General features: G+C 36.1%; 1 protein-coding gene across 1 annotated transcript; it reads left to right on the plus strand.

Annotated features, from left to right (window-relative positions):
- Positions 1–3,561: 3,561 nt before the first annotated feature.
- Positions 3,562–17,868, plus strand: LOC130866104 (arylacetamide deacetylase-like 2). The gene is made up of 5 exons (XM_057757372.1): positions 3,562–3,699; positions 8,894–9,116; positions 10,308–10,377; positions 12,386–12,557; positions 17,266–17,868. Exons 1-5 carry the CDS (start codon positions 3,562–3,564, stop codon positions 17,866–17,868), a joined length of 1,206 nt encoding a protein of 401 aa, XP_057613355.1.
- The last annotated feature ends 6,618 nt before the right edge of the window (positions 17,869–24,486 follow it).

Genomic DNA, 24,486 nt, shown 5'->3' on the forward strand with positions numbered 1-24,486 from the left:
TTGAAAGAGGGACAGATGAAATAAACCAGCCTAGGTATTTTAAGAATGCCTTAACTTTAAAATGAAACTCAAAAAATGCATTGCTTTGAGAAAGAGCTTTTACATTTGATTTCCCAGGAGACAAGAGGCAATGGATTCCTTCAGGGTTGATACAGATCATGTTTGAGCAGCAAAGACCTCCTGAATCTTGACACGCATATATCAACAAAGGCTACAACTGGTCTTCCCAGAACAAGACCATTTTCTCAATTTTCTCAGAATCCCTTAAAGATGCCTTCTCCCACAGACAACAGTAAACAGTCTGGAGAACATGATGCCCACATTTCCAAGAGATGCAGTTGGTTATTTGGTGGGTTATGGATCTTTGTTATCATTTAGGGGAATATAGGAATATAATATAAAAAGGCAACTGTTAATCTCAGACATTTTCCTTTGGCATGCATTTTGGTATATTGATACAAATTTAAGGTAATTTTGTTGCAACGTACTGCATATATGTTACTAGTCTTGTTTAATGTATTGTAACCATGTAGCTAATTTAAAATGTAAGGTAAAGTTCTAGTTTTTGAAAGCTATTGTTATAAACTATTTAGGATAATCAAAAAACACAGGTCAGTAATTAGTCATCTGTAACAATCAGATTCATAGATATGTTTGGTATGTTTTAAGATCATACAGAGATATATTTTAGATAGATAAATGATCTTCAAACACTTCAAAAATCTATAGAATATGGCATTTAAAATATTTTGCTAATATAGGGCATTCCATGAAAAGGAGATACATTTACTCCTGGCAGCACCAATTTATTTCACAAAAGGATGGTGGGCATCAAAGAAAATCCACATAGAATTTGCTTTCAGTGAGGCAACACTAGCCATTTTGCAAAAAAAAAAAAAAAAAAAAAATGCTTTTGCCTTGACTGTTTGAAAGTATGTTATACAGACTGTATAGGCAAGACAGAAAAAAAGACTTGCACTTCATCAAGACAAGGCAGGGCAGACCTTGGAGATTCCCGTTTCACAGAGGAGTCTGCCTTACATTCTGTAGGAAACAGAGGAAAGCAACTGATGACCTTTGGTCAATTCAACGTGTGACTATCCTTCACCTTCAGATTTCCTGGTTCACTAAAAAGTCTGCCAGATATTCTAGGCTTGTAGGTCAAAGGTGGGTGCTTCAATGTTGCTGAGCAGCTTATGCGATTCTCCAGGCAACCAGATATCTATGTTGTTAGGTAATATTACATCTTCCTTCGGGGATCTTTGATGGAGTTAAAAACTAAATAATTAGAGTTATAGTTTTCTTTAGTTATGATAGAAAATAAATTAGGTATAAAATGTTGGAATCATGTTCACAGTAACCATTCATGCCAAATATATATATATATATATATATATATATATATACACACATATATAATGGAAATATTAACATATTAACAGTCCATTTTCAGGAAAAATATAAAAATCATTTCATTCCATAGGTATGTGGATATTAACTTGTATTTAAATGTCATATAGGGTGTCTGATTCAAAATAAACTATAATGAATTAAAAAAAATGTTGGACTCACTAAGATGAGATAGACAATGCAATATTTTCTCTGAATTTGCTAAATACAAATGGACGAAATATTGTAAATGTAATAGTTGTTTTTGTTGTATTTAGTTTTACTATATTAAAGTTTAAAACTTTTTGTTTCAATTTAAATGAAAAAAGGAAAATAGTGTGAAATATTAATTTAAAATGTTTTACTTTTACTTATGTTGCGGAATATTTGTTTAATGATGCAAAGATGTGCTGCAATATTTTATGCTGCATTTGTTTAACTCTGTGAAGCTGTGTTACTTTGTCTGCCCAAAGCACCTGATTGGTCTAATAAAGTGCTGAACAACCAATAACTAGGCATATGTACTCCAAAATGCATAATTATACCCTGCTCTGCTGGGCATATTCTATTCAGGAGCCATATGTTTAATCCCAAATGCTGAGGAAGAATGACTTTTTCTGATTTTTTTTTTTTTTTGTAGTGTTTATCTTTCAGGCTTTATAGCAGGTAGGGGGAAAATGGTCCACAAAGAGATAAGAATGACTTAGTCTGATTTTGTTGTAACCTGTGCTGAAACCAGAACTTCTAGCATCTCGTCCAGATCATTCTGTTTTAGCAATGTTTAAGCATAGTATAATTTTTTAAAAAGTAATTCCAATAACAATTAACTCAGTCCAAAGTGCACAACAATTTAAGACATTTACACTGAGATTCCTTAGAAAGTACATCAGGTTTTTTTCACAAGAATGGGAACTGTTGTCTCAGAGATACTGCCCATGATTTAGTGTCTAGAAAGCTTGTGTTAAGGTAAACATAGTACTGGTGGGTGTTAAGACTGGCCTGGTCTCAAGATAACATATGAGTCACTTGGCCTTTGTAAAACACAAGTGACATCATTCATAAGGTTGGGTTTATATGCTGTAAATGATGCTGCAGGTTTAGGTAGAAAGGGCTTGAGGAAAAACTAATTCTGGAAAATACAGACAGAGTCTATCTCATCAAACAGTAATGGATCACCAAATTGTAAGAATACATCATTCCTAGCATTCTAGGGAGAGAAGTAAGCTATGTGTTTAATTTTCCTGGTTTCTCCAGTGCTTTTCTATTTGCACAAGGCATTTTTGTCCTGCACAGGTTTTTTTTCCTGGTAGATGTGAAAACAGGGTTGGGAAGCATAGCAAAGAACAACATGGAACAATTAATCATGCCACTGACAGTTTCTGCCTCAAATTTCTTATGGTAACTCGGAAGTGGCTTCAAGTAAGAAATTCATTCTGTGATAATATGCATAGACAGAGCTTAGAAAAATGAAAAGAAAAACAAGGAAATTTTATAAAAGAACAGATATATGTCAGGTTTATTCAAATATTTATTTTTTACTTAATTCAGAACAAAATACAATGTTGCAACAAATCTTTGTTTAATGTAATATAATATCCTCATGATTATGCAAGTAGCTATATGAATTCCCTAAGTTTAACTTCAATGTGTGATTAATACTGCCCAAATATTTCTTCACTAAGTGAGTTATTTATGTAATTTTGACTAGCATTTAGTTTCCCGCCTTCTAGTGCTTTCCTACTGCTCACTTGACACAGTATATTTTATTTTTTAAAATAATCTGTGCTATAGGCTTTAGCCTTTGCATTGATTAAATGTTACTTATAAATTATTTTTAAATTCTTGCCACTACTTTTGTTAAAATGACACCAGAACGTGGATTTTAATCTTTCAGATGTGTTTCACTGATGTGAAAGAACTTGATCCTCTCATGATGGTTTTACTTTTGACCCAATTTTCAATAGATTATTTATGGTACCTTATGTTACACAAGGAAGCCCAGTTGCATTACCTGTTACAACAGTGGCCTTATTTTAGAACTGAATAGTGAATGAGTTGCTTTATTGCCGTGTTGTCTGGAAGACTTGGCCTGCTACCTTTGTCTTACTGTTTAGTGATTTATATATAAGGTAGCAATTTGACTATCAGCAGAGAGAGGTTTGGAGTTTTATCATGGGGAATAAAATGCTGCTCTTTGGATTATCTTCCATCCTTCTTGCTTATTATACTTATATGCCCATTCCAGAAAACCTTGAAGAACCCTGGAAAGTGAGACTCATAGATATTCTTACGAAAATAGCAACGCTTACGGTAATATATTTTTCCTGGGAAATTGGGAGGCCTTGTTACAAATATATACATGAAGTGTATTGAGTCAGTATTTTGAGAGAGACTTTGCTTTTCCTAATGCTTTACCTACCAAATAATATTATAGCTTATGTAGTTAACATTTTAATTAATTGCTAACATGATTTTTATCTAATAAAGATACAATGTTTTTAAATGTGTAGTTCTAAAGTTAAGTATATACTGACAGCAAAAATAACCAATATTCATAAAGGAATACTTAAGTAATTGTTCAAATGCTTAAATATATTTGATGATTCCAGAAAGGCTCGTATGTCTTAAGCTCACATGTAAAATGATTCATATCATAAAATTTTGATTTATTTTTCTCCTTCTACTGTTTTAGTATCTTTTTTTTTTCTTTTTAGGTAGTTCTTTGGCTTCCTGTACTCAAAATTGTGCACTCTCGTGCCAAAAAAGTTTATATTTGGTTTACATTCATCAATTTTAAGTGTGTTAATAGTTAGCTAAATGGTGATGATGATTTCAATACAGGTTTATATAAGTTCTGTGTTAATGTTAAAAATAAAGTATCTTTTAATAATCAGAAAATATCACGACAGTGGCATTTATTTCTGATTTATTCATATCACTTTAATTATTTGTGGAAGCTATCTGGTTGTCATATCTTCTTTTGAATTAGTCTGCTGTGGGAGCCCATCTAGGAAGCTCACTGGCAAGCTGCACTGCATCTTCATGGGCAAAGAGTGTGCTGTTTGACACACGTGCTTCCTGACATGTCTCAGAAGCATTCTGATGCTCAAGGGCCACATCTTGGCACTTGCTACTGCTGTTATCTATATTAGGTCTGTGTTGCTAGAATACAGATTTTATAATGACACATTCAAAAACTGAACTCAAGAGTATACCATGTTATTTTTTTACCAAAATGTACTTCTGCCTGGAAGTCTTATAGGTATCATGGGAAGAGGAAGGTTAGGGAGAACACATGCACAAAACAGTGAATGATCAGAGAAGACACTGAAAGTTGTGGTAAATGAAGAAGACAGGCTACTCTGCTGGAGAAGAATGGCAGTCTTCCTATGCTAGACATCTGTTCTGTTTTCATGCAGGTTTCTGTGATAACATACCCTGGTAAAAAGCCAGGTGAGAGTCCACAGCAAAGAATACAGGCCACTATTTCAGGACAATTGGGGTGCTATGGTATTGATGTGCCATCGCTTTAACAATCAAGACAGGAGATAAATGAATGCATGCATGATTAAATTTAGCTAGCTATCAGGGCCGAATCTAGGAAACAGAGCTGCCTACCTTTAGGCTGTGTATTACCATATCAAATAATGTTATCAAGACATTTCCCCCATAAACATGCTTACAGCTAACATGATCTAGAAAGTCCCTTGAGGAGACTCTCCTAAGATGATTCTTGGTTCTATGAAACTGACAGTCAAACGAGTCATTACAACAACTGACACATTTTCTTCTGCGTCCAAAGCTAGTTGAATTATCCTGGTTTGGGCTTCTTAATGCCTCATGTTGTTGACTGACCACTAGGGAAGGGAGGGTGGACAAGTGCCATTTTACAAACGGTTATGACATCATCCCTGAGTAGTACATACATCACTGGTTAGTCCTGGAGTAGAACATACATCACTAGTTCGTATGTCACTGAAGCAACTCAATACTTATCATCTATCAATATAAATGTATTTTGAAAGCAAAGAATTGTAAAATTTGGCCTTTGTGTTCTCAAATGTAACATCGAATTATGAAATATATAAATATAGATAAAAAAACTGAAAGATACGCAGTAAAAAGAGGTCTAGAAAGAAGAACTTCACAACATGTTTTTATGTGTTTAACAATGTGAGTAGGCTTAAGAAAGAAAGAAAATGGGTCTGGATAGTTATAGAAAACATAATTTAAAAAACAAAGTCTTTAAAGAGATATTAAAGTAGTATTTTAAAAGCCAGGGGCGGTGGTGGTGCACACCTTTAATCCCAGCACTCTGGACGCAGAGGCAGGTGGATCTCTGTGAGTTTGAGGTTTGAGGCCAGCCTGGTCTACAAGAGCTAGTTCCAGGACAGGCTCCAAAGCCACAGAGAAACCTTGTCTCAAAAAACAACCAAAAAAAATGCCAGACAAAGATATAAAATACACAAGGAGTCTAGATCCTGTATACTATTGTGTTAATTTGAATTTTTTTTTTTTTTTGGTTTTCAAAAACAAAGGACAGCTGCTGAGAGACATAAGATTGAAGGAGGTACTGACAAATTAAACCAACTGAAAAATTTTTTAAAATGTCATAACTTTAAAACAAAAGTAAAAAAATAAACATATTTGTAAAGTGTACCTAGAAGATATGTTGCTTTGGAGGGAGAAGCAGTTCTGGTTTTGTTTCCATAGGAGATGAAAAGCTGTGGGTTCCTTCTAGGTTAATATGGTTTGATTGAGCAAGACCCTATGAAAGGTATCCACTGGGGATAATAGCCCAGGTGATTCTACATCCACAACAGCTTCAAGGAGACTGGAAGAGATGGACCAACCACACAAAATACCCCAGTCAGGACTTGAAAGTAATTCTACATTTTTTTTTAGGATCCCCAAAAGATTACCAGTGCCCACAATCAGTAGAAAGTAACATAGAAAATTACACCCAAATTCCAAAACACTGTTTATAAATGTTTGATTTTATTTAAAGAAGGTTGGTTATAAATGGTTAATGGCCATAGTCAATTTCTAAAGAAAAGAGGGGAATATAATATAGAAATGAGGGAAAAAACTTAGATTATTAAATCTACCTTAATCCAAAAGTAACTGTTTATCTCAAAATACTTTATATTAGTATGGTTTTTGGTCTATTGATACAACTATAAAGTATATTTTGTTATATTATTTGTATATTTCCACTCTTGTTTGAGGTATTGTGCTTATGCAACTTATTTAAACGTGTGACATAGTTAAGAAATGAAAATAACAGTCGTCTATAGTAGTCAAATTTATAGACATGTTAGGTTTTCTAGATACACAAAGTCATATTTCAGAAAGATAGATAATCTCCAAGTATTCCTGAGGGCTACAGAATATGGCATTTAAAATGTCTTAAGAATTTAGAATTCTTTGGACATGAGACATCTGTTCCTGGCAGCACCAATTACTTCAAGTGGATGATGGTCATTGAAACATCTCCTTGTAGAGTTTGCTTTCAGTGTGACAAAGCTAGCCATTTGGACAAGAAACTGCTCTTGCCTAGACTCTTTGACTGTAAGCTGTATAAACCAGACATGCAGGACCCACAGGGAAATAACTGATGAACTTCTCAAAACAAGGAGGGACAGTCCTTCGGGTTTCTACTTCATGAAGTAGGCTGAGTATGTATGCTCCAATGTTACAGAATAACTTTGTGTAATGGTCCAAGCAGCCAGGAATCTTCATAATTCTAGAATTTTTGGAAGTTGCTTACAATGCATTTCCTGTCTACTCATTATATTTTAATTTTGAAATAAGTCGAAGACAAAGAAGATGGGTTGGTGGGTAAAGCACTTGTTAGGGAAACATGAGTTTGGAAGCCTAGTACCCACATAAAAGTACATATAGTGGTATCCATCTGTGACCCCACAGCTTCCATAGTGGCATGGGAAGATGGGATAAGAGAATCCCTGGAGGTTTATGGGTTATCTCTACTGGTCAAAGAACACCAAACCCTAACTCAAATAAGTTGAAAATTGAGATTCAACATCTGAATGTATTTTCTGGCTCCCATTGATATATATGGTACACACATGCCTGCACACACAAACACACATACACACACATACACAAACATGCAGCTAAACTTTCAACACTGAAACTAAATTTAATGAATAAAAATTAAAATAAAATCTTGGGAATAGACATACAAAGAAAGGAAGCATAAAAAGCTAGTTCCAGTTAGTATTTTTAGGTAAAACTAAGTTAATAAGAACTCAACCCAATCAAAGTACAGTGGCAAAAATTTGTGATATCAAATGAGATTATCTTGATTTCAATTTTTGTATGCTTTAGATTTATTTTAAATTTATAATGAGCTATTATTGTTTGACAATTTCATAAATTCACATGACGAATTCACCTCTCTTGCTGAAACGGTTCTCAAAATTTCGTCTTTCTATTCTTATGTTTTCTTTGTTAATACCCACTAATTTATTTAGTGTCCTGCCTTAACATGGGGGGGGGGGGCATTATGTTCCAGAACAAGGCTAGCTATCTACACCACTGAAGAAAATGGCATCTCCCCTCTCAGCAATCAATAAGTGTCAGTATTTCTTGAGGTTGTGTGGGACCTTCTTTACAAGTCCCTTATCTATCATGAAATGTTGATTGGCCTAATAGTATGCATGTCTTATTACACATGAATTTCTTGGGATTTCTAGAGTATAAATAAGGGTACATGTGTCGGGACATGTAATAAGTCTGATTTTTTAGTCTAACAATACTTTCATGTTTTTCAAAAGTAAAGATAATCTTTTGACATATTTAGTCCAAATATTTTTTCATTTCATTTTCCTTTGTGCTTAACTAGTATTTTATTGTTTTGAAAATATAAGTAAACTATATATTTACTAATATCTATCATGTTTATATTTATATCTATATTTTGATCATATTTATTCTACTTTTCCCTACAACTTCTCCCAGACCCTCGCAACATCGTGTGCTTTTTATAAAATATTTTTCATAACTCACTGTGTCCAGTTAGTGCTGCCTATGGACGTAGAACCATGTGCTGGAAGCAGTGCAACTTTCCATATCCCTGAAGGTACCTGATCCTTTCATCCCCAGTAGCCATTAACTTTCAGTAGTTCCTGAGTTGGGGGTTGGAGCTTCTTTTGTTACAAAGCCCCAATAAATGCTTACATATTATTTGATTTGGTCATGTGCACATCTCATACAGATAACCAGAGCATCTATGAGGTGATAAGTGCAAGTGCCTTGTCATATTTGGAAGACATTGTATTACACCCACCTTTCCCTTCTGTATTTCCATACCTTTCTTCTCCATCTTCTGAGATGTGCATTTCACCTTTGGTGAAGGATGTGCTGTTCACACTATGGCATTATTGCACCACTTACTCTTTTTCCCATTGCATCTTTATGTGAACTTAGTGTTGCTAAAATAAAAAATAATAATGCATATTTTTGGATGTTGTTTTGATAGGCCACATTATTTGAAAATACGGGTCTAATGAAATTTGAAGATCTTTTCTTCATATTAATGAGAACTCAAAATATAGAGCCAATTTCAGATGAAAACCTTACAGTGATTGACACAGACTTCAGTAACATTCCTGTTCGTCTGTATTTGCCAAAAAGGAAGTCTGAAAGACAGAGACCAGCTGTCATTTACATTCATGGTGGTGCTTATGTCACGGGAAGCTTCAGTAAGTGTATTTTTTAATGTGTGTTTTAATTTGATTGTAATTGCTATATGAAATGGAATTCTCTGCATCTCATGATCTTGTTACACCTTCTCCTGCAATGAGTTAATTTTTCCTTTGAGCATTTGACAGTAGCCATTATGTTTTATATAATAAATATACTTTTAAATTAATTGGTTTTTGCTTACAAATTTTGCATTGTTTTCTGTTAAGATTTTAATCATAATAAACTTATTTTTGTCCATACCTCTTGATATAACAACTAAATTCAATCCATAGTTAATTTATGTAAAAAAATTGTAAACAAAGAATATGCTGATTGATTTTAACTACAATTAAAATTTTCAATTATGTTCAAAAGTGCATTTTAAAGTTTATTTTAAAGCCTAAGCCTCTTATTATAAAAAAAATCATTTAAAAAATTATCCTGAGAAGTATATTAGGCTTTAGGTAAACTAAAGTCCTTTTATTAAAAAGACTGAGAACTCTAAAGGATCTTTAAAGATAGATGAATTCAGGTGACTAAATTTATGAATATTATAATGATGATTATAATATGATCTTCAACTTACTTCTAGAGTTCTGATTTATAGCCAATTTTATGGTATGGACATGGTTACTTTGAGAGAGTCAAGCAATAAACTTTTTACTCTCCTGAAAAGTAAAATATAAATTCTATGAAAGGAGAGCTTGCTACTATTTAAGCTTTGGGACTGTGATCATCACCACTGCTCGTCAGTCACTGTCTGTGGACAATGCCTGGTGCAGTCCTTCAGTACTGCTCAGCCAAGCCTCCTCCTGATGTAACTGACCGCAGAAATGAGCAGCAGGAGAGCAATCACAGTGCACCAGGCTGTGAAACTGGAATCAGGTGAAGCTAGCAACACAAAGAAGCCAGAGCAAGTTTTCTGAGAGAACCCAAACAAGTCATTAAGGCACAGCAAGCTTCTTTCATTGTGACCTAGCAAGAGTCTTCTCTTCTGGCCTGGGTTAGGAGGGACTTAGTGGGTAGGAGTTAAGGAAGGTTTGCTTACTCCAGTGGAATTTTCTTACATGTGGTGGCCAAAGTGTTGACTGTAAGATTTCCATTAAGTAATCACAATTCTGATTTCTCTTAGGATTCATAGATGTGTCTGAGTTTCCGTTGCCTGGCATTTACATAGCTCTGTTCTGTATTTATGTCTGTCATTTCAGAGATGCTGCCCTATGATTTTGTGAACCGAATGACAGCCAGCAGACTTGATGCTGTTGTGGTGGCCCCAGAGTAAGAGACTGGCTATTTTTAGTATTGTGCCCTTGCCCTCCCACCTAAGCTTAGTTTACAGTACAAGTTGCAAAATCCTCAGTGGTGGCTGGATTGCTGCTAGGAAATTTGGGTTTAAAAATCTTTTCTTAACCTTATAATATCAAAATTTCCTCAACAAGGCTCCATTTTGCATTCATCTCTGCCATGGTAGACTCCCATGAGAAGCAGAGATGTGAACATCTTTGCCAATAGAGCAGTAGCAGCTTTAAAAACATAAAGCTAACCCAGGTAATATGCCTATAGTGTATATTCATCATACCTAAGGGGATAATAAGTAAGCTGCTTTTAGTTCCTGGCTGCTTAGCGCCAAAATAATCACACAGAAACTGTATTAATTACATCACTGCTTGGCTCATTAGCTCTAGCTTCTTATTGGCTAACTCTCACATATTAATTTAACCCATTTCTATTAATCTGTGTATTGCCATTTGGCTGTGGCTTACTAGCTAAAGTTATGCTGTCTGTCTCTGGCAGGGCTACATGGCTTCTCTCTGACTCTGCCCTTCTTTCTCCCAGCATTCAGCTTAGTCTCCATGCCTACCTATAGGTCCAAAGCAATTCTTTATTCATTAATGTTAATGACAGCATACAGAGGGAAATCCCACATCATGAGGTGTAGAAGCAATCACTATATGTTAGAGTCATTATTGGGCCAAGTAATATCAATTAGAACAAATGTTGGGACCACTCAAACATCTCAAAAACCTTTCCAATGACAGCTCTTATTAATTTATGACTTTTGTTCAAATGTACAACAATATACCAGAAAGTTGAATATTTGCTATTGCTCTATGACCTTTTGGGTATATTCTATACTTCTTATGCCTCATCATAAGGTTGGAGAAAATTGGCTTTCCCCTGCTAATTTTATAGCATAGGAATGGATTTACAAAATTGTAGATTTTTGCAGAAACATTATAAGGAATTTTTGCTGACAGTATAATAGAGTCAGATAGCATGAACTAGCGGGTTCAGAACTGTCGTGTTCATAGCCACTGCTTTAAAGCAAGTGGAATCACTTATGTCTGAGAAATTTCTAATTTATAGTTGTAATGTAAGTGTGCCTTTATCATTATAATTTAACCAACTTTATCACGTTATAGTTTACATAAGATTTTAAGAGAGTAAAGTTATATCTAGTTTACGTATTCTAAAATATTGCAGGCAACCTTTTGTTCTTCACCTTGAGTTAAAATTGTATTTTGATGTTTCATGGTTCATATTATGCTATTTTTAAACACTTAGACACACCTTAAAATTTAAATATTCACAAGGACTACCTGAATAATATTGTTTATTATAATACTATAAATAATTCAAGAATTCTAATCCTAATTGTAAGAATAAAAAAAAATAGAGCATTTGAGACATGATTCTATAAAAGAATGCACAGTGAGATGGGGGTAAGGATGAGGAAGTAAAGATATTATATATTTTGACACAGTATTTTAATAATACTCATTGAAATCGCTTATATATCCACATATTAAACTGCTTATTTTAATTCAAATCCTCATGCTTAGGAAATGAAATTCTACAATTCTGTGACATTTTGGCCAAATAAGTTTCTAACTGAAGGCAACTACCAACACTTTGCTCTCAGATTTCTGATTTTAAATTTCTTGAATAATCTAATCCATGATCATGAATTGCTTTTGAGTCACCGACTCCATTTTCAGGGGTTGGTGAAGTTACAGGCTTCATGAGGATGAAAATACATGCTATTTTATTCTTCTCCTCATTGTACTAATATAAAAAACACTTTTAAACCAGAATCTATGACTTATTTTAAAATAGAAGTTATTTATTAGTAAGCCTAGGTTTATTTGATTGGTATAAAGGTTCAAAGTAGGGCCAAATTTTATTTATATATCTGCTAGTAAATTTTAGAGATAATTAGATACTTTAGCCTAATCATAAGTATCTTAAGTTCTTTATTTCTTTTTTGTTTGGTTTACCTCTAAAGCTACAGACTTGCTCCTAAGGATATATTCCCAGCTGCTCTTGAAGATTGTATTTTTGCGATCAAGTTCTTTCTCCAGGATAAAGTTCTTGAAAAATATGGAGTGGATCCTGCTCACATCTGTATTGCAGGAGACAGCTCTGGGGGTGACTTGGTAGGATCAGTGACTCAACTGGTATGTTATGTGTGTTATGTATGATTGGAACCAGCACAATTTAGTCCTAACACAAAGGAAGTACTTTAGTTATTGTGTCTGAATGATGATTTTACTGTAATCTATAAAATGTAACATAACCAAATAAGTTTATTCTTTTGCATGATTTTAGATTTAGGTGTGGCTTTAGTCAAGAAATTAGGTGATGTTGCATAAGAATTTCATAATCCTACTGTGTGTGTGGTGTGTGTGTGTGTGTGTGTGTGCACATGTGCTTAGTGGGCACTGAATCTAAGGATATATGTTCACAGAAAAATGATCTACCATGGATCTATAGAACTACCTCTTTTTAAGCTCTTCGTGAGTTGATCTCTTTTAAGCATCCCAGGCTGAAATTGAATCTGTTCTGTAATATGCCTTAAACTTGCAATCTCTTCCCATCAGCCCCCAGCTACTTGGAATAGAGTCATACCATCCAGCCTACCTTATCATATTAATTTTTTTAAAAAAAATATAGCAATGACTATAAACAATTGTTTAGTATAAGTTTTATTGCTAGCTTTTCATAGATATATTATAAAATTTGTGTGAATTTGGTTCACTGTACTTGATGCCAATTGATTAGTTTCTTGTCTCTCTGACTAGAAGACCTAATAAGAAAAAGGCAAATGGAAAATGAGTTATTTGGGCTTATGGTTTGACATGGTACAGTACCTGAAGGCAGAAAATCCATGGCAGTGGGAGGAGTTTATCTCTGTGGAGCAGACAAGTGAGGCTGTTTTATACATTTTTTGAGGACATACAGCAAGAGTCATGAAGCAGAAGCAATGGAGGAATAGTGCCCAGTGACTTATTCCTGGTGGCTGTTTCAGCCTGCTTCTTTATATTAGCTAAGATTACCTGTACTCGGGTAGAACCTCCTACAGTGGGCTGTGCACATCAACCACTTGTTTAGAAAATCTTCACAGTCTCACTAACAAGTTAATCTTACAAAGACATTTTCTTTCTTGTTCCCTCCTCTCAAATACATGTAGCCTGGGTCAAACTTACAAAACAAAATGAAAGACAAACCAGCCAGGGCCACTGAATGCTTGTCAACTTGACGCACAAACATATCATTATTTAACTGCAACCTTCCCTTTCTTGTGTATGCCCAACATCTTATATTAATATCATTATATCAATATTAAACACATTGCAACTTTAGAAGTCCCACAATCTTTACAAATTCAAAGTAGTTGATGGTCAGTCACTCTAAAATACCCAGTATCTCTAAAATTTCAAAGTCTATTACTGTGGGTTCCCAAATGATAATAAATTTTAAATACTTTCATATTCCAAGAAGGAGTAATTAGAGCAATGTCTCAATCAGAACAACATGAAATAAAAGTCCAAAATAGGAAAACTTGGGGTTAGACACTGCAGGGTCACTCTATAGGCTCAAAGGTCTTACCACAGCACATGTAATAATTTTCATTGGACATTTTATATCTCATGTAACTAAAGAAAATTAAATTTTACTTAAATCTTGAAATAAGATAGTTGAAGATATTGGATTCTATATTAGCAGACAGTATAGGCGAGGACGTATGGCTATAAGTATTAATGCATTTGTGACAAAATATGTTAAGTTGCACACCAGCAAAAATTAAGGCTAATGGGATAATCTAGATTAATTTCTCCCTTCCTCCCTCCTCTTTGTTTCCTTTCGTTGCTCTATGTTACCACAGAAATGATTCTATACTGGTGCTGGCTTGCTAAGACCTGCTCTGCTACTGCCTACTAGCAGGCCCTCTCCTGGCCTGCAGTCATCCTGCATATCCTGCTTTGTCGGTCACTGTGGGAGGCATGAGGAATCTCTGCTAAACCTTTGCCTCTTCCGCTTCTCCAATATTTGGGGTGTCTACTAAAATTTACAAAGGCACCTTCACGAAAAGTCTAGAAATAATTCAAGCAATTTATGACACAGTGGTTACTCTACACCTCTTTGCATGAGCTGACTATTCTGAGGAGACAGAGGATAGCAATCTAACTGCAGTGACTTTCCCTCTGAGGTTCTAGGGCAAGGGCAGTGGGAGAGAGGGTCTCCATGTTTATACAAAATTTAACACCACATTGACTCTGGGGTAACAGTGACCACTCCCCGCCACACAAATCATGGGTGTGACCTTACAAAAAGCTGTGAGATGTGAAATTTTGGAAAAGGCAACGGTTTTGCTAAGATGTCCCACATCTGGGCCCCTTTGACCAAGGCAGAGCCCACGGTTCCTCTGGCTTCTCAATGTATGAAACTTTTGTTGTCATTGCTCTGGTTTCCACAGCGCTGATAAGACCAGGCAGTGAGATGTCTTCCGGTACTCTTCTCTCCCTTTGGAAGGCCCCTTAAGCCTGTTCACCAGAGCTTCTGGGGATTAGGCAGGTGATATTCTGGGAGTGTTTTAGTGCACTAGGAGCCACTATTTTGGGGTTTATAATAATAAAGAACAGTAGTTTTAGGAAGGAATTAGAGATAAGGACAAACATTCCAATATCTTTGCATTGGAAGAAGTAACTGTGTGGTTCAGGATAGTGTTAGAGATGCCTGCAATTCCCTGACACTTGTCTCTACCTTGGCTCTTTTGTATTTTCTAACCCATAAATACACTGGTGTGTCTTTGTTTCTTTTTATTTAAAGTCTGTGGAGCTTGAAGTATTCCTAAGAAAACCACTAGTCTCTCTTAATTTCTTAATTAAATTTAATTCATTTTTTCTTGTTTTTTTTTGTTTCTGTGTGGATCCATGTTCATGGGAGTATATGTGTGTCAGTTTGCCCTTGTGTGTACATATGTGTGGTAAGCATGTGGAAGTCAGCAGTTCCCTCATTTACTTTCCTTTTTTTTTCTTTCTTTCCAAAATAGAGTCCCACTGTATTTTTTTAAGGTAAACCAGTTTGGCCTTGAAAATCATAATTTTTCATACAAGTAATTTCACTGTCCCTGGACCTTATCAGGATTATCTATCAGACTAAATGGCCAGTGAGGTCAGGAGATATGTCTTTCTTCACCCTAGCACTGGGGGCTAGGCTGACACTATGCCCGGGTTTCTTTCTGGGTTGCCGTCCATAGACTTGTTCTAGCAAAGATTTTACCAACTGAGCCATCTCCCCAGATTTCACTTAATTAATAAGTTTCTCCTATACCTTGATGAACAATGGAAAGTTTAAACTGCAGTATAACCTCCCTGCTTCAAGCACCAACCATGGGCGTTTACTCAACTGAGGACTATTCATGTTTTTATATGGAAGATCACCTGCAGGCATTAACTTAACTGGAGACTATGCCTGTTTATATGTGGAAGAGTTATTTGGCTCAGTCTCAGTTTTACTGTTGTGTTCACTGCTGCTTATTGTCTCAACTTTCTGAGACACTCCATTTTATTTTGAAAATTACCAGCCTAAAGCCACTGGAAAGGAGAGCTGGAAAACACTCTTCCTTTTTTTTCTGAACTTGCAGAACTTCTTCCTCTTCTTCTTCTTCTTCTTCTTCTTCTTCTTCTTCTTCTTCTTCTTCTTCTTCTTCTTCTTCTTCTTCTTCTTCTTTTTCTTCTTCTTCTTCCCCTTCTCCTCCTCCTCCTCCTCCTCTTCCTCCTCCTCCTCCTTCTCTTCATCTTTTTTGGGGTGTGGTGGGGGGACGTTTCAAAACAGGGTTTCTCTGTAGCTTTGAACCTGTCCTGGAACTTGCTCTGTAGAGCAGTTTGGCCTCGAACTCACAGAGATTCACTGGTCTTTTCCTCCCAAGTGCTGGGAGTAATGGCGTGTGCTAACAACGCCTGGCTAAGAACTTTGTACCTATGATGTGTTGTGCATTTTGAAGTTGGTCAGATACTTTCCTTGTAATGTGCTGTTGAGATTTCAACTAGCCCTCTCATTTCATATAAATTCACTTTCTGATGAGGGCATGACCTTGCACTCAGCACATTCTGAACTTACTGTGGAGGGATGCAGACACAGTTGGGGATGCTGCACTCTGGTATAAAAGCACATGTGCTGCAGGGATCCACTGCAAGGTCTCTCCTTCAGCGTGCTAACTAGGAAATGAAAGGAAGGATCTTCTTATGACTGCAAACTCAGGACTCTTCCCATTTCCAGTAGAGACAGATTACACATGAAACAGTAATTTTCTTCTGCTCCTCTGACTTTTGTAAATTTGTAAATTATTCTTTGTGTTTTCTGTCATATTATAATACTAGCAGCTAAAGGTAAGGCATATGTTAGAATTGTTTTCAACATGTAACAACAAATGTTCATGCTCCATGTGAATGGGTTTTCGACATGCTGTTTTACAATATTCATTGTTTCTGCTATTGTAGATTCCTGTATGTCAACATAAGCCAGCTGGGCATGATGTCACATGCCTAGGTTAAAACCACATGGGAGGCTAATACAGGAGGACAGTATGTGATAGATAGATAAAAACAACTTGTCACCAAAAATTAAAAGTATTTTTAAACATAGCCATTCTGCCATCTCTAGTAGAATTCTCCAGCTCATGGTCTTGTTTGGCTGCCAAGTATGAAGAAGGTTGAATGAGAGTCTCATTTTTCAAACCATGGGTAAATTTTATGAGAGTAATCCTCAGATACTGTTTCAGTTTAATAAATTTATTTACCTCAGGACATTAAAACAAAGTTACCAATTCTTTTTTGTTAAAGCTATTGACTCATTAACACTCATCATGTGTTTCATTTACAGCTACAGGATGATCCAGAATACAGAAACAAAATTAAGGCACAAGCCATGATATACCCTGCACTACAGGTGATTGATACCTGGACACCATCTCATCGAGAGTATGAAAACGGTCCCTTTTTGTCAAGGAAGTTAGGAATTAAGTTGTCAACCCGATATCTTGCAGAAGATGAAGAACTGCCAGAGGCAATACTGAGAAATGAGCACATGCCTGAAGGATCAAGAGACTTGTTCAAGTTTGTGAACTGGAGTCGTTTCCTTCCTGAGAAGTATAAGAAGAACCATGTTTATAGGGAGCCCGTTCTTGGGAAGATGAGTGCTTCCTATCCAGTACTTCTGGATAGTAGAGTATCACCTTTGTTAGTCAATGACTCGCAGTTACAAAATTTGCCGTTAACTTATGTCATCACATGTGAACATGACATCCTAAGAGATGATGGACTTATTTACGTCACCCGACTGAGAAATGCAGGAGTTCCAGTTACACATGAACACATAGAAGATGCAATTCATGGAGCCATATCATTTGTCACAGCACCAATGTATTTACATTCAGGTTTGAGGATAATAGATAAGTATATAAGTTGGCTACAAGAAAATCTATAAATCAATTGTACATGTAGTACATAGTCAGTTAGCTAGCATCGCTACCTTAAGGTTATAAATTAAAGTATTTTAAAATTAAAGAGTTGTTTAAACATGATTTGAACTTTGAATAAACCTAATTTTAAGTTAGAATAAATATGGTTTAGTATATTTGGGAAGTTACTTAATTTTGATAATTTTCAATTCAATAAAATGGAGATATTCATTTTGTTGCCATCTTTAACACCATGAGTAGAGATACTCTCTGAGAAATCAAACCTAATAGTTCAGTACTAAAATGTGAGTAGTGTTATATTCAAAAGGGCAGGAGATTCGCGGCCGGGACAAGAATGTGGTGATGAATGAGGAGGTAGAAACATTGTAGTGGCATTTGTTTGCAGTGATCATTAAACTGTATTTCAGTCCCAAATCTTAGTTGTGCGTTGTTCATACAAAAATCAATTTCGTCATTGTGAATTACATCAGTACTTATTATATTCATTGTACATGAAGTCTATTTATTGCTTATTACTTACTAATGTACTTTTCTGTGTACTGGGCACCAAGGTTAAGGTCTTCACCACAAATTGTCCCAAAGTTTAAATATTTGAATCTTATTTAAACTTTAGTAAGAGCAAGCCAGGTATGTGTAGCAGGTTTTATTGGACTGCCAGCCCCCAAATCATAACATGGAGACTTATTATTATTCATGAATTCTTGACCTTCTCTCACTAGCTCTTATTACTTAGTTTAACCATTTTTCTTCACCACATTTTGCCTTGAGGTTTTTTTAATTTCTTAAATTATGAAATCCTACTTCCTGCTTCCTCTCTGTCTGTTGGCTGGTAGATGCCTCACTGGCTGGACTGGGCATGTCCCTCTCTCTCTCCCTCATTCTCTCTGGAGCCTAGATTCCTCCTCCTGCTTATTCTGTCTGCCCACCAGTCCCACCTACTCCTCTATTGCCTAGCTATTGACCATTCAGTTTTTTACTAGACCAATCAGGTGCCTTATACAGGCAAGGTAAAACCAATGCAACACTTCTTTACATAGTTAAAGAAATGCAGCAAAAACAAGTGTACCACATCTTTACATAGTAAAGCAATATTCAACAACAGGAGCGAACCTCCTCATTGGCTATCTGATATCAAGTTGTCAGCACAAGAATCACATATGTGGAAGTAGCACTAAAAGAACTTAGCAGATTGTCTTTATATATTTAACCGTGTGTGTGTGTGTGTGTGTGTGTGTGTGTGTGTGTGTGTGTGTGAAATTTGAGAGGTAATAGGGGACGTATGGATTTCTGGGAGAAAATGGAAGCTGATGTTAGGCAATTATAGTTTAATTTTTAAAAAGCTGAAACTTAATTCTCTTTTAGACAATGATTCTTAATCCAAGATGACACCTAGCCAACTCTATATGGGAGTCAGAATTATTCATAGTATTGTTTTCATATTTTGAAGTGCATCATTAGTCTACTGCATGCCTGACCTAGGAAGCCATCTGAGCTGATGATATGTAGGCCTACTTGCTTCTGTTATTATGGGACCCACACCTCTGCCAGTACCAACAAGGGCATAAGTAACTGCATTTCCACTGGGAGGCGCCAAAATCATTGTCAAATTTTCTAATGTCTTTGTATTGCTGTTGTTCTAAATGGTTGTTTTCACCTGTTTTGCCCTTTTGCTTTCAGCTGAGCAAATTGGAAAAATATGGATATCTGTGAATTCAGTTGATAAACAACCCTTATCCTCATTACTTTCATTAATTTTCTTTCACTGTAGTTTGATATTTTTGTCACCTTAACGTTGACCTGATCAATGATCTCTGACCTTATCATATGTTACTCTTCTTTGGCATTTGAACAGTAAATTGTTATAGGCAAACCAGAAAAGCTTAATTACTGTTTCTGTATTTTTAATTTTACTCATGATAACTGTGAATTTAAAACATCTACAGTAATCTTTTTGTTCCTGAATTTATAAAACAAAGAGATCACTAATCAACTATAAACCCGAACTGACAAAATATTTCTTACATTATTTACATTGGTAGACATGAAATAATGTTCAAATTTCTAGTTAAATAGTAAGTGGGAGGAGGGGAGGAAGAGGAAATTTGGATTGGTATTATTTTTAAAGTAATAAAAATAAATGTCTTAGCATGTGTGTGTGTGTGTAACTGCTGATGAGGGCAGAAGAGTAGGTCCAAATGTTGTATGCTTTCATGAAGCAGATATCAAGCAATTGAGAAAACAGCTAGACCTGGATATAGGAACGCAGGTAATGCCTGTTACTGTATAGGAAACAGGTAAGTATTTAAGTATACTGAGTAGAAATAGTCTAAACCAATAAAAAAAAAGGGGGGAGTGATTAAAGGCATAAATACAAAGACAACAGGTAGAACAAAAGTTGAGCTTTTCTGGGTAAAATAAATACGTTAAAGTATATCTTACAGAGGGGCACATAGCAAACGTAAAATAGTAATAAAGTATAACTGAAATATACTAATCATTTCAAAAAATGAGTAATGCTACTCTCTTATTTAAAGAAAACGATTCCCAACTTGACTTATAACAAGATCAGAGTCTTTAGGGGTAGACTTGACAATGAACAAACCAGACCAAAGTGTTTCCAACGGACTAAAAGGTAGAAGAGTAAATTTCTGCATGCAGGGAAAGGGAGCAGCTAAGATTTACTCTGTTTTCCCACCAAATATAAGTGAAATTAGTGAATGGCACCGATGAATAAAGTACAGAGAACCTGCAAGCTGAAGAGAAGCAGAATACCTGCCAAGGAGCTCAAAACTCAAAGAACACCATAATGGTCTGCTGTTGTGGGTCTGTTTCTGTTTAATCTTGCCAAGATTTTGGGCATGAAATACCAGTAACTTCCAAAGTCATGGGCATGGCCAAAACAAATACAAAAAAAAAAACAAAAAACAAAAAACAACTCTACTCTCTAGCTAAACCAAGAAAAGAACAAATTAGATAGATAGAAGTACCTCTAGAAACAAAGAAACATATTCCACCCACCCCATCCCAAGACAGTCGGGGGAGGAGAAGACTGTACCTCTGTTCTCATAAGCCTTCACTTCAGTAAAGGAATTGAAACAACCATTTCAAGAACATAGAGCCAAACTAGGTGCTAAAACACAGAATAAATATGTTGAAATCAACATTACCTATTTAATGAATTTGAAAGTAACATTTCTTAAAGATGCTTTCTTTTTTTCATTGTATAATTTTCACTTCTTTGTCAAAAATCAGGTGCTCATAGGTGTGTGAATTAATATCCGGGATTTCAATTTGATTCCATTTGTTAATGTCTCTGTTTTTATACCAATACCAAGCTGTTTTCAAAGCTGTAGCTATGTATAGAGCTCGATGTCAGGTATGGTAATGCCTCTGGACAAAAGGTGCTGGCATAACTGGATGTCAACATGTAGAAGAATGAAAATAGATCTATATCTATTGCCAAACACAAAACTCAAGTCCAAATGGATTAAAAACCTCAATATAAATCCAACCATACTGAACCTGATAGAAGAGAAAGTGGTAAGTAGCATTCAATGCATGGGCACAGGAGACTACTTCTGAAATATAACCCCAGTACAGACACTGAGAGCAACAATAAATAAATGGGACCTCCTGAAACTGAGAGGCTTCTGTAAAGCAAACGACACAGTCAAGAAGACAAAAAGGCACCGTACTGAATGGAAAAAGATCTACACCAACCCCACATCAGACATAGGACTGATCTCCAAAATATATAAAGAACTCAAGAAATTAGACAGTAAAATTCTAAATAACCCAATTAGAAAATGGGGTACTTAACTAAACAGAGAATTCTCACAGAAGAATTTCAAATGGCCAAAAGATATTTAAGAAAACGTTCTACTTCCTTAGCTATCAGGGAAATGCAAATCAACACAACTCTGAGATACCATCTTACATCTGTCAGAATGGCTAAGATCAAAACCACTAATGATAGCTTATGCTGGAGAGGATGTGGAGTAAGGGGAATACTCATCCGCTGCTGGTGGGAATGCAAGCTTGTACAACCACTTTGGAAATCTGTATGGAGGTTTTTCAGAAAATTGGGAATCAACCTACCTCAGGATCCAGAAATACCACTCTTGGGAATATGCCCAAAAGATGCCCAATCATAGTACAAAAGTGTTTGTTCAACTATGTTCATAGTAGCATTATTTGTAATAGCCAGAACCTAGAAACAACCTAGATGCCCCTCAACTGAAGAATGGATAAAGAAAATGTGGCTCATTTACACATTAGAGTACTACACAGCAGTGAAAAACAATGACATCTTGAATTTTGCATGCAAATGGATAGAATTAGAAAACACTATCCTGTGAAGTTAACCAGACCCCCAAATATGAATATGGTATGTACTCACTCATTCATAGATTTTAGCCATAAACAAAGGACATTGAACCTATAGTTCATGATCCTAGAGAAGCTAAGTAATAAGGTGAACCCAAAGAAAAACATATATAGTATATAGATCCACGTGGAAATTGAAAACAGGCAAGATCACTTGACAAAATTGGGAGCAGGCGGATAGGGGAGGAGAAGGAAGGGGAGAAGAGGAAGAGGAGGGGAGAAGGGGAGGTTTGAGGAGAACTTGAGGGAATGGCATAGTAGAGATGGAGGAAGGACAGATATGGGAGCAAGGGTAGAGATATCTAGATTGAGGAAGCTATTATGGGATTAGCAAAAACACCCAAATGACAGATAAAAAGTAATGTAAAGTCTTTACAGGAAAGCTACTGATAAATTATCTATTTTTAAAAAGATTTTTAAATTATATATATAAATGTTTGTCTATACGTGGGTATGTGACATAAGTACAGCTGCCCTTGGAAGTCAGAACAGTGTGATATATTTTCTGGGATCTGAACTTAGGTCCTCTACCTCTGCAAAAGCATTATGTGGTTTTCTATTTTCTTTATTTTTAAATTTTAATTAATTAATATATTTTAAAAATGATCTTTTCTCATTTTACATACCTATCCCAGTTCCCACTCCCTCTCTTCCTCCCACTCCCGCTGCCTTCCCCAACCCCACTCCCATCCACTCCTCAGAGAGGGTAAAGCTCCCAATGGGGAGTCAACAAAGTCTAGCATATCCCTTTGAGGCAGGACCAAGGCCCTCCCCACTCATATTTAGGCTGAGCAAGGTATCCCTCCAAAAACAATGGGCTCTAAAAGTCCAGTTCAAGCACTAGGGATAAATCCTGATCCCACTGCCAGTGGCCCCACAGACTGCCCAAGTCACAAAACTGTCACCCACATTCAGAGGACCTAGTTTGGGCCTATGCAGATTCCCCAGCTATCAATCCAGAGTCAGTGAACTCCCACTAGCTTAGGCCAGCTGCTTCTGTGGGTATTCCCATCATGGTCTTGACCCCTTTGCTCATATTATTGCACATCCCTCTCTTAGACTGATCTCCAGAACCTCAGTCCAGTGCTTCACTGTGGATCTCTGCATCTGCTTCCATCAGTTGCTGGATAAAGGTTCTATGATGACAATTAAGGTAGTCATCTATCTGACTACAGGGCAAGATCAGGCCAGGCACCCTCTTCACTGTTTAGGGTCTTAGCTGAGGTCACCCTGTGGATATCTGGGAATTTACCTGGTGCCAGGTTTCACACTAGTTCCGTAATGGTTCCCTTAATAAAGATATCTCTTTCCTTGCTCTCCCTCTCTGTCCTTCCCCCATCTCAACCATCACATTTCCTCATGTTCTCTTCCTCCTTCCCCTTTTCCCCTCCCTCTTTCCTCCTGCCTTCCCTTCTCCCTGCCCCCCCCCCCCCCCACTGGCCACAAGCTTCCAATTTTCTAAGAAGATCTATGTATGTTTTTCTTGGGGGTCTTCTTGTTACCTAACTTCTCTGGGGCCATGAGCTATAGGCTTGTCATCCTTTGCTTTACATCTAACATGTACATATGAGTGAGTACATCTGGTGTTTATCTTTCTGGGTCTGGGTTACCTCACTACTAATGGTTTTTTCTAGTTCTATCCATTTGCATACAAACTTCAAGACTTCGCTGGGTTTTTTGTTTGTTTTGTTTTGTTTTTAACCACTGAGTAGTACTCCATTGTGTAAATGTACAGCATTTTCTTTATTCATTCTTCATTTGAGGGGCTTCTAGGCTGTTTCCAGGCTCTGGCTATTACAAATAATGCTGTTATGAACATGATTAAGCAAATGTCCTTGTGCTATGAGTGAGCATCCTTTGGGTATATGTACAAGAGTGATATTGTTGGGTGTTGAGGTAGATTGATTCCCAGTTTTCTGAAAAACTAACATGTGGTTTCCAAAGTGGCTGTACAAGTTTGCATTCCCACGAATAATGGAGGAGTGTCCCCTTACTCCACATTCCTACCTGTGAGTCATTAAAAATACTATTTGTTAAAAGAAATGGCTCAATTTTATTAACTTGAAAGCCATATATTAAATGTTTTATTATAAAAAATTCTTCTAATATGTCTAGTCATTCTTTCAAAGCAAGGTAAACCAATTTCTTCTTTCTAGTACCAATAAATATAATTTACTATGGTAATACTATTCTACTCTGTAGTGATAAATTATAATGTTTATCTACATATCATTTTC

This window comes from Chionomys nivalis, chromosome 24 (assembly GCF_950005125.1).
Source record: "Chionomys nivalis chromosome 24, mChiNiv1.1, whole genome shotgun sequence".
Taxonomy (NCBI): domain Eukaryota; kingdom Metazoa; phylum Chordata; class Mammalia; order Rodentia; family Cricetidae; genus Chionomys; species Chionomys nivalis.